The sequence below is a fragment of the Etheostoma spectabile genome, chromosome 8 (genome assembly GCF_008692095.1).
Source record: "Etheostoma spectabile isolate EspeVRDwgs_2016 chromosome 8, UIUC_Espe_1.0, whole genome shotgun sequence".
Classification (NCBI taxonomy): domain Eukaryota; kingdom Metazoa; phylum Chordata; class Actinopteri; order Perciformes; family Percidae; genus Etheostoma; species Etheostoma spectabile.
The window spans coordinates 31,943,998-31,958,467 of NC_045740.1; the positions used below are offsets into that span (position 1 = coordinate 31,943,998).

Consider the following 14,470-nt stretch of genomic DNA (forward strand, 5'->3'; position numbering starts at 1 on the left):
TCATGGGGTTGAGGTTGGATTACAGCGGGCTATTACCCCAGGGCCCAATAACGAGCAAGGTTGCAGACCTCTGAATCACCCCTCATACTGCATCTCACCGCCACCATTTGTTCAGCAGTGTACATTTACCTGGTGTTTTGCTGATTGATGGCTTTTTCCATTGGTTGGAGAAACAGTTGATCTGTCACACTACTTCATCTGCCTACATAGTTACGTAGCTACATGCAGGAAAAAGACGCAAGTTGTGCACAAAATACCAACTCTTATTTCAGTATCATGATTAAAAAGTATTGATGAAAACTTGATTTTGAGTTATTTGTTCCAAGTAACCACTACCACGTAGTCCTGTCCAAGTGAAAATGGCATCAGTGGGACTGTTACATCAGATAGTTTTTTGGTACATCAGAACTCCATGGGCACCAACAAGCTCCAGGTTTACTGTCAGCTGGTTTGTACAGAATTTATTGAACTTTTCTTTGGGACTGTGCACAAGAAAAGTGGCTGGGAACCAGCCAAATCTGCAAGCTAATGTAGGGCTGCACAATAAAGTGCAATTTTATCAAAATCACAATACGGACTAGTGCAATATTTGTTATAGGCAAAATATGTGTCAAACCATTGCGAATTAAGGAATGTGATGCTGCAGAGAAGTCCAACAAATCAGATCCCAGAGACCAAAAAAAAATACCTCACAAATATCACCCTATAATAAATAAACCCTATAATCCAAAATGATCATTCCCCTTCAATATTGTAAATCATATTGCAATTGCAATATCAGTCCAAAAATAATCACAGTTAGATATTTTCCTCATGTCGTGCAGCCTTAAGCTCATGTTGTATTTGCTCTGGCAGATGCGTGTGCTCACATTCTGAATGAAACAGATGTCCAGCGGCATGAGACATGCCGTGCCAGTCACTAGCGGTGGGTTCTAGTTTATTATCTAATCCTGAGACCCTGTCTTGAAGAACGTCCCTTTGTCAAAATCTGGCCAAAAGACTTTCATTATTGTTGGTTTATGCATATATGCAGCACTTTTCTAAATTAAAAATGTTTAAACGAATTACCACACAGAAATGTGGAGCCATGTGATATTCTAGCATTTAAAAACTGTGTGCATTGCAGAGTGGGAGTTAATAGGGGCTCAGCAGCACATTGGGCCACTGAGGGACCCTGTGGTTAACCACACTAACACCCATTCATGGCGATACATGTGGTCATTAACATGAAATAGATGTATCCTCTTGGGACAACGCTCAAATAATTTCATGACCCTATGCATATAGCGTTTTTAGACTATGATATATCGTGTGTCACATTAACATTTTGACCTGATGGGGACACATTTAGAACCCCAGACTAACATTAGTTCTAACATTAGTGGATCAAACTGGTTTACATCATTTTAAAAACCCATCTGTCTTGTGACTGGTTGGCTAATGCTGAACTCACTTTCTTGCATTCAGAAGCACTTTTATTTTTTTATTTTTTTTTAACAGCAATAAATAAAACTCCCCACCAGCGTTCAGGTGATTGAACTCCCAAATGAAGTTTTTGCATGTGAATGTCAGCAGCATCCTTTGCATTTTTTTGTCTTCAGTGAGCAGGAGGAGGCGGAGGAGGCGGAGGAGGGCTCATCTCATCAGCAGTAGCTCTGTCACTTGTTCTCTTTTCACCCCCTTCGTCCTCTGAACAGAAAAAAATGCTTTTAGTTTTCTCCCCCTCATTTAATCTTTCTGCGCATATTTGTGAATTTGCATGTTTGCTTCTTGCTCTTTTCTGGTGGTGTATGTATTTTGTAGATAAAAGTTCAGCAGTGCAGTTAAGAGAAATTAGTTGGGTAAACAGTGGTAAATGTCAATGATAAAGTTCTGTTGAAGCTCATCTGATTAGCTTGGCTACGCAGGTGTCTTATCTTGCCTGTGCAACAGAGGGTAAAATGGAAATGATTGCGTGGTCCTGAGCAGTAGATGCCTATCCCAGAAATGTCTATCTGCGGCTGAGCCGAGCCTGCCGGACTCCAGGGACCCAGGGGTGCTGCATGGAAGATCATGGAGAGCGAGACAAGAAAGAGAAAAGGAGGCACAATCAGGTCTTGGTTGTTGTTAGATTGAGGCGTTTTATCAGGCAGCATAAATGATGTGAGTTGTCATTAATATGAAATGCTGTGTAGGATTCGCAAAAATACAACTCTTGGACTTTTCGAGTTATTTACCACAATAACGAAACATAGGTGGGAACTTAGTCAATTTCTTAGTGAATATTGATAATCAAAGTTGTGACACTATAAATTAGCAGGATATCAAGGGTCGCACCAAATTAATTGTTTAGTATTATGAGTCTTAAAAAAGGCAAAATGATGCGTATTTTGTATGAACACTGAAACCTGCCATTGCTTTGGGAAGAAGAATCCTATCAAATGTTGGAAATACATTTCAAATCCCTTAATGAGTCTCTGCAGATTATTCAAAGATTTGCAGATACTTGATGTACAAAATACAGTTATAGTATAGTTAAAAAATGTAAATCTTAACAGCAAAAATAATGACTGGAAAATCACAAATAGTCCAGTTAAAGCTGCATTATTAATATTTTTAATGTGGTCAATGTAACAAATTACTGTGTAATGTGAAATGGGTCCACCAACCAAGTCACATCACCTTTTTTTCCAACCAGTGTGATGAGCACAAACTGCAAAAAATAGAAATCTTTGGAAGAAGATAGTGTCTGTTTATGTTGGAGCCTATCACTCATAGCAAGTAGTTGATAAAATAGAAATAGAAAATAGGTTTTCATTGCCTTTAAGTGTACACAATTTATTAATTTAAAGGAAACAACATACACATGAACTCACAGATCAATAATATTGCCTTTAATACCTGTCTGGCTCTGTAAAATTGAGAGTATATACTGTATAGATATAGTATATAGTTGCTCATAAAATACCAAAAATGTCAATAGTTTTACACTTTTCTCCATAAACTAGTGCAGTGGCCGTTGAAAGTGTGTCTGGGAACGGGCCGAATGCTGGGCTGGTGGTAGTGCTCCTTGTAGAATACTTCAAAACCAAATGTTACCCCGTCAAGACTAACAGAAGACCCCAAATGATGTTACGAGAGCTAATCAGCACATACTGTATCTGTGTTCATCAACCACCACTGGTGTGTGTGTGTGTGTGTGTGTGTGTGTGTGTGTGTGTGTGTGTGTGTGTGTGTGTGTGTGAGAAAGAGAAAGGCCTTTTTTTTGCCAACCTTATTCAACACAACAGTCATGATGTTTCTTTCCATTCTGCTGGTGCTCCAGGAAAGTGAAGAAAAGTTAGTTTGGTATATCCAGCATCGTGCGGGTTACCTTCCCCCCCCAAACATAGACACACAAACATATACATCTCACTTTATTAGACAGGTGATAAGAAACCCTTTGTAAATTTGGCAGATATAACTAAATGTTGACATCATGTGTAAACATAGAACACAGAACCCCATATCTTGTAATGTTAACTGCAGTATTTGTCCTGTGTTTCCCATGAGAGTTAAAGGGAGAATTGTAACTGGAGGTGTTGGGATTTGTCATTTAGCAGAGGTTAAACCCCACCTATTAGTGTGGGGTCGGAGTAGCACGCAGATAAAGATTTCCTGTTGTGTGGTGTCAAAAAATCAATAGCTCCGCCGCGATTTGCTCATTTGATATCAACAATAGTCTTTTTAAAAATCAATTAGGCCGGATAGAGGAGAATATTCTGTGTTGGGTTACACTGTTCTTTTTCCCCCCTTTAGTTCTCATTGATATCCAACCAGACAGGCTGTTTGTTGAGGCTGCTTGTTCCTATTGGATGACAAAGTATGATGGCCTTATGCATGGTTATGCATAGTGTTTTTGCATATGTGATTCCTTGCACACCAAGCTCAGTTGGCCTACACAATGTTTGACTTGACAGTAATACACACACACACGCACACAAATATTTTACAGACTGACTCCTGGATACCTCTCAGGAGGGTACCTAGACATTTTCTTTTAAGTAATCATTGTTAAAAACTTAACATTGTTAAAAGGTTAATAAAGCACTGAATGGTTTATAGGTAACATGCATTTCTGATCTTCTGCTACAACCTCCCAGAAGATCTGGAACACGTCTTTTCCTGCTAACCCATAGTCGAACTTTAACTAAACATGAAGAAGCAGCATTCAGTTTTTTGTGCACCACAAATCTGGAAAAACCTCCTAGAAAACTCAAGATCTGCTCCACTGACTTTTATTAAATCAGACTATTTATTTATATTTTGCACTGCAGTGTTACTGCACTGTAATTTTTATTCTCTTGTTTTATCTGACTTATTCTGTTGGTGGATATTTGTGGTCCATTTCATTTTACTCTTTCAAATCTTATTTTAATGTCTGTTAATGTTGTTTTCATTTTGTTTCTTTTCATAATGCCTTTTATGCTATGTAAAGCACATTGAATTTCCTTCAAAGGAGCAATACAAATTAAAGCTGCAACTAGCAATGGACGGGCCCTCGCTAACCTGCGCGTGTCGGGGGAACTGGCGGACGCCGCTCCTTGCGACCATACATTTGCGCGACACTCAGACACTGCAAATCGTCATCAATGAAAAGGGAACTCCCTGCGGAGTTCAATGACACCTCACACAAGACTCTACGTCATACAGTTCAATAGCTGTGAAAGGGGGCGGGTCAAACATCACCAATGAAGAAGGAACTCTCTGCTGAGTTCAATGACCTCACACAAGACTAAACGGTTAAAATATTGTGACAGGGGCGTGGCTTAAGCATAGGGGGCAAGACCAAACGTTTTTCTTTTAATAACTTTTTACCGTTAACGTCTTTAGGTCTACTTCCTGTTGCCACTAGGGGGCGCTATGACTTTAGCGTGTATATGTTGTCAGGGGTGAACTCTGATGAATCCTGAAAAGTTTCGAGCCAATCGGACAATGTACACTCAAGTTACACTCACTTCCTGTTTCAATGGCGAAACGCACAAAATGGCCGCACCGCCGCTGCCATGAACTATGACGAAAAGGTTTTCTTTTAATAACTTTTTATCTTTAACATCGTAAGACGACACCGACCAAGTTTGAAGTTGATCGGATGAAATTTCTAGGAGGAGTTTGTTAAAGTACGACATGTAGAAATGGCCAAAATCGCACGAATTTTGAACTTTCGATACGTTGAACGTTGACTCAAGTTTTAAACTTTGGTAGGGGGCGCTAGCGAGCCATTGTTGTGCACCTATTCCCGAAATCCTTAAAATACATACATTTTCACCAGACTTGATGCAACCGCCAATTTTGGTGAGTTATTGAATATTTTAAGTCCTTAATTCATTTGCCGGGAAAAAGAAAGAATAAGAATAATTCTTTCAGTTTCTATAGGCCACTCGCCGCTGTTAAAAAACTTGCCCTGCGTTTTCCAGACCATATCCATCATGCAAACAGTTTTGATTAAGACAAAATGATCATCTAATTTGACACCCAATCATTTACACCGTTGAAGTGTTCCAGTGGTGTCAGTCTGACTTAACAGTTAATAACAGTTTTTTTCTAAATTCAAGATTGAATTCTATTTTCTGTTATTGCTCTGGTATCACGTACAACTCTAATCCTTTATCTCTCTTCTGTAATTTACAGCACAAGGTTTAGCCATTTACCAACACACAACATGTGAACATACTGTAAATCATTTTAGTTTTCAGGAAAGCACCCATTGTGAAAGTAATAACTGTCTCATTCTAGAAAGATTGCATTTTATTAGACCAATAACTATTGTTGACAAACAAATTGATTGGAAATAAACATCTGAAGCGTCATCATAAGGCAGCTTCCTAACAAGCCAAAGAAATTTCCTCGGATGAGGGTACTGTTTGGGATTCTTTCCAAAGTTGCGAACTAAGTAAGTTTCCACCAAGTAAGCACTTATTAATAATATGACATATCAGTTAAGATAACAGCTCACCTGCAGGTTTAATTAATTTTCTTTCTAAGTGCCTATACCTGGAGATGTATCATCTGAGAACAACAATTAATCTACATGATTAAGTGTAAAATAACACTTTAGTTCCTCATATTATTTTTAGTAGGGCTACATCTTAAGTAGAGTTAGTAAAGTTAAATCTTTGGCAATGTCGTGAGGCTTGATGATGGCTTCACCTCACTATTACTTAAGCTTTTACTTTTATTTCTTTGGCATTTTTTTGTTTGTTCTTTGTTTCTGTTTTAATGTAATTTAAAAGTGTAACCCAATTTCTCAATTAAAGAAGGGAGGTATCTTTAAAACTAAAGCTAAACTCATCATTAAGCCATGATGCGGTGTTACATTTAATGACCTTTACAGACTTATCCATGCATGTACAACAAATAACTTCATCAAGGCATCCATACATATTACTCCCTGTTCCTGCTTTAGCCATTTTTGCCTTCCTAGTTAAAACAACCCATACGTTTGAATACTCATCAGTTATTGAAAACTGAGGACAAACATGGGCGGGCCCCGTCCTCCTCCTTCCATTGCAGATTAGTACCGCCTCATGCGTGAGGCGAGCGTGGCTGGTCGTCATAGCAGGAAACTGCCGTGACCTAACACGACACACACACACCACACACACACACACACACAACACACACACACACACACACACACACAACACACAACGCAAGGTGTTTTTGATTCTCGGCGTGTTGCCACAGCCAGAAGGCAAATTAGTTTCTAATGTACCTGGAGGCGACAAAAAAAACTAAACAACGCTGGAAAAACTATATTTACCGGTAAACACGGCGGGTTTGTTCAGGACCCCCCACCCCTTTCTGTCACTAGCAATGATTACACAGTGATTAGTGACAATTCTCTCCGACCAATCAGAAGTCGGCAGGTTTTCACTTCATCTTTCGGTATCGCCTCAGCTCGCTAGGAACCTTGACTGAGGCAGTACAACAAAAAGTACCTGTTAGCAGGTACCAGGGACTTTTTTCCGTAATGTAAACCCAAAAAAGCGAGTAGAGTCGAGGTGAGTAGAGTAGACACCATGCAGTGGAAAACGCCGTTACTGTCCCTCTTAATTTGTCTCCCACATTAACATCAGGGAAGTCTTCCAATAGATAGTTCAAATGTTTTAATCATTAACATGTTTAGGTTTTAAGTGTAATTTCCATTGACAGAACTCACTTATTAAACAACAGAACAGCTGGTGAAGTGGAGAAAACAAAGGGTAAAATAAATAAAATGGTACTGAAAAAAAACATCAACATTGCTGTGGTCTCAGCTAACAGCTGTCTGCCACCTTCAGCTCGGTACTCTGTCATTGCCCCCCCCCCCACACACACACACACACACACTCATTGGTTAATTGCGTTAGTCATTTCATTAATGTCGGACTGATTGTTTTATTGTGTTGGCTCGTCTAAGAGGCCTGGACGCCCCAGTGGCTGCTGAAGCGTCCGTATTGATAAGCCTTTGTGTGTATGTGTGTAGCTGGTGACAGGGTGTATGTTGGTGTTTACATGATGGATGTGTGTTGGCACAGTGTTTGTGTGAGAGAAAGAGAGAAATTGTAGTGAAGATTAGGATTTCAACTAATTATTAATTTCCTAGTTGATTAATTGGTTAGTTATTTTCTAGACTTATCGATTAGTTGTTATATAAAAAGTCAGAAAATCGTGAAAAAAGTCGATCAATGTTATCCAAAAGCCAAGATGACGTTCTCAAATGTCTTGTTTTTTCAACAATCAAAGATATTCCGTTTATTGTCGTAGAGGAGTGAAGAAACTAGAACATATCTTACATTAAGAAGCTGTAACCAGAGAATTTATTTTTATTTTTAAAAATGGCTAAAATTGATGTTTTGATTATCAAATTAGTTGGTCATTAATTTAGTGATTGAGAAGTTATCCATTATTCAATTAATTTTTAGAGCTCTAGAGTGAATACAGTGGAGCTAGTTGATATTGACAGAAAGCCCATGCAGCCTTGAGTTTTTAGTCTCACTACATACACGGCCCAGTGTATAAGAGCAATGGGTAGTAGTATCAAACACAGCAGGGAGGGTAGGAGCAGCCAGTACAGCCATATGGATAAGGAGCGCTGGGTTATTATGCAGGTCTGTGGTGGGCAGGAAGGGTAATTAACAGGGATTATGATTGTTGGCGGCCTCGTGCTACCCCAGTGGACACAACTAACCTGCTGGGATTAGCAAGCAACAATCATTAGTGGAGGTGCACTGCTAGCACTTTCTTTCTACCAATGTGCAAAAATCCAGTGTTTTATTAAACAGACTCCTTGACAACTGGATCTTCAGTCATTGATAATGAGCCTATAATTAACTAGTTAAACTCTTTGCATTTACATTTTCTTGCATTTATTAATCAGATGATGGCAATACTAACTATGTGTACCAATAATGACATAGACTATAACAATATTGTAGCTATATAGAAAAATATATTGTTTTAACATTCTCACTCAGGTAGATGGTGGAGTCCCACCACAAGTATAAGGACTATAATGTTTGCATCACTTTTAAGAGCGATGTGATATATGTAAACGATAGAAACACTGACAGCCGATCAACATTCATCTGAATTTACAACATGACATGGCAGATGACACTGCAGAGAGATGTTGCATGTGTTTCACACAGGTGGGTCAGTGGCATGGTGGGACTTTTCCACTTGGAAGGTGTATTTTAGGATTTTCCTTAGTACTTTGTGGGCGCCTGGGTAGCTCAACTGGTAGAGCCTGCCTTATATATATAGGCTTAGTCCTTGTCACAGCGGCCCCAGGTTCAGTTCCAACCTGCGGCCCTTTGCTGCATGTCATTCCCCCTCTCACCCCCCACTTTCATGTCTAACCTGTCCTATGAAATAGAAAAAGCCAAACAAAAATGAATAGTTTTCATTAGTACTTCACAGAAACCACTGAGAGTGCATCTTGTGTTTTGGATGTTCCTCGTACTGTAGGTGATGTGTCAGTGGGGGTTCTGGTGATCTGCCTGACACACACCCGTCTGCTCTTATCCCCCGGCTCTCTGGTGCTCTGTGCGCCGCTGTTGCCTGGAAAAGGCAGTGTTGTCAGCGTTGTAAGACACCACTATAGGCTAATCCTTGTAGAATTGATGTAATTCCATTCATTTGTGATGACTATGCTGGTGACAGGGGACTTGAGATCTGCTGTTGTGTTAATGTGACAGTGGCAGGCACCTGCCTTAATTTTTGCTGTCTATGATGTTGAATCCAAAATGTTCCTAACAGTATTTCTCTGATGATTTTGTGTCATGATGATCTTTTTAGCATGGCTCAATATTTCCCATTAGCAAAGTAAACAGTTTCCTAGTTTGATGATGGATCAACAGGGCAAGCAATAGACCAGCATGACATTTTTACAAACACCATACAAACATTTTATTTTATCTACATTTAAGACATGCACTTCAACTTGTGAAATATTTTGTTTCATAGCTTTTTAACTTTAATCCAGAGGTGAGCTTCTCCTGCAGAAGTGGTGTTAAGCCTGTCTATGTACACCTAGTGCTAAAGCCTAGTAAAAAGACACCAGTAACACATTTGGAGATTTAGGTTGGCCTCAACCCACTACCAAAACAACAAATGAGCCATTAGATTCACCTAAAGGCATGCTTACATGAATGGATATGATGCAACAGGTCATGAAAGGAATATGATAATGCATGTTCAGCCTTACTATCTGACAAACTAATGCTTGTTTTGGGCTTGTTTATAAGTTAATATCTGTGTTGGCTCACTGAGGTCAAATCTTTGCACTGTTTCATAAGGAGGGTCAGTTGAGCTGGTCAGGCTGATAAGAGTCCCATGTGATGAAGATTGGCCAATGGTACAGAGGCAGACAGGAGATTGATGGAGTACTGAGATAAGGAGAGTCAGAGTGGCCAAACTGAGGCCCCATGGGAAAGGAGATAGGATACTAGCTGGACAGATGTTGGACTTCAGACTCTGTAGCTAGCAGGTTTGACTGTCTGAGGAGTCATGTTTGGGTTGGTGCTTTACCTGGGACTGAAATCTGACACTGGCCCGACTTGAACCTGGAACATTTCTGTCCAAACCCCAACAGAATTTGAAAGCAATTATGTGTCAGGAGGCCAACAGCCCAGCTATATCCTCTTTAATTTGGTGTTTTCTAACAAATAAATGAGACTCGGTTGTCTTTGATAATATTTCTGAAATGGAGCTCCACCCTAAAACTGAATCGTTCAATAAAAAATTCAGCCCAACCTGACCCAAGCACAACAGGTCAGGTCAGCTTTTGTTGCATCTGGCATCACTGTCACGCTCTCATGTGCACCGGGGCAAAGAATGAGAAAGTAGTGCTGGTTACAGTGTAACCTATACTATGACTGGAAAGCAATTGTGCCAGCAAGCACTTAGTAAAGCACATGGTCATTTGTTCTGAGATCACAGATGTGGTTGCATCAGTGTTGATCCTAATAAAACAGATATTATCAGGTATATCTAGTTCTGCAGAATGTGATTGCTGTGTGACCCATGTGTCATTCATTGTGTCTTTGCAACTTGGAGTTAAGGGAAACATACCACTTCCTTCTTGTCTTTGGAACAGCAAAACAATATTTCCAACAGCTATTTGACTTTAAGGACTCATTTTTATTGAATTAATGTCTACTTCTCACTGACTTTTGTCCCTCCTACTTTCCTCGCTCAAACCACACTCCTTCCTGCCCCTTCCTCCTCCCCTCCACAACCCCAACCCCCCCCCACCGGCTGTGGGAAAGCCATTTTATCAGCGTCTGTCCGTTGTTCTCTGGTGGGGATAGATACAGAGAAGATAGATGAGTGTTTTGACATGGAGAGTGTTAGACAAACACTCTTATCAGGCCCGCCACTTTAGACCGACCCCCCAAAACAGTTGCCTGAACCATGGACGAGATGAGGAGGGGAGGGGTGAGCGGTGGGAGGAGAGCAGGGTTTTTATATGCGTTTTGATCACAGAGAGAGGTGGACGGTCTTAACGAGAAACCTTCCCACTGCAACACATTTCTCCTCAGATGTGCGAGACTTCTACTGCACTCAGAGCTGTCTAAAGTTTTTAAATCGATGGATCAGTGCTCCTGGCCAACTGGCTGGGGTGCAGCAGGCTCAGACCACAGCCGTCACCGCCATCCTTCCACAGTTATCAATTTGAGGAAGTACACAACAAATTTCCCCTGTTTAAACCGGCCATGACAGAAGTGCTCAGCTTGTATCAAACTCCCCCTGCTGTTGAGCAGTTGACTGTTTGGTTTGAACTGCTGCAAGGGTTCAGGTCAAGTTCAAGCAACATGCTTCTGCTATATATACTGTATATATATTTATTTATTTTTCCTGCCATATGCTCTCTGCTAAATGCTACGGGTCATGTTTCAAACAATAGGCTTTATACAGATTGAAACAGATATTTTGATTACATACCCTAGTTTCTACAAAGTAGTAATTAGTATGTTTTATTATGTTTTATTGGTAAAAGTGATTTCAGACTGTATATAAAATTGAATCCTCACAAATATTGATACAAAGACTGTAATTAGGGCTGTTTGATCACGATCATTTTGGTCAGTATTGAAATCATGATTATTTACCATGATTACTCGTTGAACAAATCAACAATGAAATTTCCCTTCATACTTTTCCTGTTGAACCTTTTTTTTTATTGATTCAGAACACAAGACAAAATAACTTTTTTGTTTGCTTGCACAACAACATGTGTGAAATAATTGTTTTTGTTGATGAGTCTTGTTTTTGGAGTCTTAATCACGATTCTAATTTGGATTAATTTCACAGCCCTAACTGTAATCTATGACATGTTTCTTCATATTTGTCATTGATGACACTGCCTGGATGATATCCAGTTGTTTTATGATAAGGTCGATATTGCATTTCTGTGTATTTGTCCAACCTACAGTCGGCTTATATCAGCTTTCCTGATGTTAGCCTCTCCTCTCTTCTCTCTTTCGTCTAGATGACCTGGAGTTAAGTGAAGAAGGCGGTGACAGCAGGGTGGTGGCTTGCAGGGTCCTCCATCCAGACACAATGTGGGGCCCCTACCCAGGAATCCTCCAATCAGAAGGCAGTGCAGATGATCAGGAGACAGAGGTAAGAGCTCTGATGCGATCGCTGTCCAGTCCTGTCATGGTTACTGATCCTCTGCTCATCTGAGTGACGTTCCGTCCCCGGTACGATACACAGAGACGTCGTAGCTTCAGCTGCACGTCATCAATGCCACATTGACGTGTGAAGTCTTTCTAATTATGTATTTTCACAGTCTTATACTTCAACAGTTCAACAATAAACTGAGACTTAAAAATGATCTTTTAAATTGACCAACATCATATGTGTAATCCGTGGCTCAATTCAAACAGGATGAAAAAGAATTGGCCTCTCCCCGTTCACTCCTGTTCATATTTCTTCAAAAGATAGGTCCCATGGACCGGAAGAAGAAGGGCAGGACTTTCTATCCTAGTAATGTACATCTGTAGAGCCAGACTATATCTCTTTATTTATTAGTGCACAGAAGCACAGGAGGGAGGGGATAAGATGAGAAAAATATTTTGAATGTCAACAAGAAGTAACTTCAACCAACATTGCTTAGAGTACCTTTAAGCAAACGTGTCAGACATTCTCTGGTTCCATTCACTGCTTATATCTACATATCATATCATTTAAAGTCAATATCTTTGGGTTTTGGACAAAACAAGCAAACTGTGGACGTAATCCTTTGCTCATGGAAAAAGCTCTTTTTTTGACTGTTCCATTTCATATTGTTATAGAATGAATACTAGCTTTTCTGGCAGTTAATTAGACAAGAGTCAGATAGTATTTTGAAGAATATATCAATACATCAAAAAAAAATTTGCAGATTAATTGCCAGTGAAAATATGTAAAGCTTACTTATCAGTTATTACATGCTTCCCTAAAGTAAGACAAACCACTGAATGCAATAAGAGTGATGCTTTATAAAAATATATCTAGGGCTGCACAATATATTGCCATCGCGATATCAAATGGTGCAATAAACATTAGGGATGAGCGAGTACAGCATTATCTGTATCTGTATCTGTTTACCACATGAATTATCTGTATCCGGATCCGTACTCGGACTGGGCGGGGCCTAAACCGGAAGTGGTCAGATTTAACCCGGAAGTGGGTCGGGTTCTCTTGAAATGTGCGGGGCTTTAACTGGTATGTTATTTAAGCATGCAATTGATATGAGTTGATCAAAAATTGTTATATTTATTGCTGATTTGAAAACTATTTACATGACAGCATCGAGCTTTGGTGTTGCCATGGTAACAAACAAACTATATACAGAACGTTTTGCAACAATGAATACAACACATGCAATGCAATTATGAAGTAAAATGTAATGAACAAGAGTTTTCATTCTCAATATAACTTCTTTTAACTTTTTTTTTTTTTATGATCATTGTGATTTTTTTTTGTTTTTGTTCTTTTTTATTTTATGTGTGTGTGTGTGTGTGTGTGTGTGTGTGTGTGAGTAAGAGAGAGACACAGAGAGAGAGAAGGAGTGCGGGGGGGGGCAGCTGACAGTAAAAAAAAAAATGGCAGAGACGCAACGGGAGTCACATTTAAACCGAGCAGCACGTCTGAAACCCACGTTCACCAGAAATCTACTGGGTTACTATGTAAGGACTAAAAACCCCACGTTCACCAAAATCTGCTGGTTACTATGTAGGACTACAACCCACTGTCCCCAGAATCTGCTGGTACTATTAAGGACTACAAACCCCACCGTTCACCAGAAATCTGCTGGTTACAATGTAAGGACTACAAACCCCACGTTCACCAGAAATCTGCTGGTTACTATGTAAGGACTACAAACCCCACGTTCACCAAAATCTGCTGGTTACTATGTAAGTACACAAAACGAGTTTAAAAAACAAACCTGAGTCGAAGAAACACTAAACTCGAGCGCATTTCTCCATGTTGTGTGTGTATTGATCCAGCGTGTTTGTAGGCGGGGGGGGGGGGGGGGTGCTGTGATTATCACAGAACGCTGCGCGGCCATTGGATGGTTATTCAATCCGAGCACAGATATTGACTCATATTCTCGTATAATACTTGTACTCGGCAAAAGTGCTTTATCCTACCGGGTACTCGTTTCAGCCGAGTACTCGGATCACCCCTAATAAACATATTGCAAAAGGCTGTGACATATGGCAAAAGACACACAGTAGAAAACTGCACTTTAGATTTTTTTTTTGTGATGCCTTTTATATTCAAGTCAGTGTTCAATTTTTTCAATGAAAGAATGTTGGAAATTATTTTCTTTCATTTGTTTTAAATTCAACAACTAACTAACTGACTACCTAACTGACTGACTAACTAACTGACTAAGTAACTAACTATCTAACTGAATGACTGACTGACTATCTGACTGACTGACTGACTATCGAACTGACTGACTAACTAACTA

The 14,470-nt window shown here is 39.8% G+C and overlaps 3 protein-coding genes across 5 annotated transcripts in view; 2 read left to right on the forward strand and 1 right to left on the reverse strand.

Annotated features, from left to right (window-relative positions):
- LOC116693433 (uncharacterized protein KIAA0513-like) overlaps positions 1 to 14,470 on the reverse strand; it is a 453,101-nt gene that overhangs the window by 151,437 nt on the left and 287,194 nt on the right. The window lies entirely within an intron of this gene.
- The window catches only part of LOC116693434 (uncharacterized protein KIAA0513-like), a 453,088-nt gene that overhangs the window by 123,254 nt on the left and 315,364 nt on the right, over positions 1 to 14,470 (forward strand). The gene's annotated exons all lie outside the window — the stretch shown is intronic.
- The window catches only part of LOC116693372 (zinc finger protein ZFPM1-like), a 143,751-nt gene that overhangs the window by 79,619 nt on the left and 49,662 nt on the right, over positions 1 to 14,470 (forward strand). For all 3 annotated transcript variants that reach the window (XR_004332911.1, XR_004332912.1, XM_032522295.1), the window contains one exon: positions 11,996 to 12,129. Coding sequence is in view for 1 of the 3 variants with exons in the window: in XM_032522295.1 (XP_032378186.1) it covers positions 11,996 to 12,129 (134 nt within the window). In the remaining 2 variants the exon portion in view is untranslated. The remainder of the gene's footprint in view (positions 1 to 11,995; positions 12,130 to 14,470) is intronic.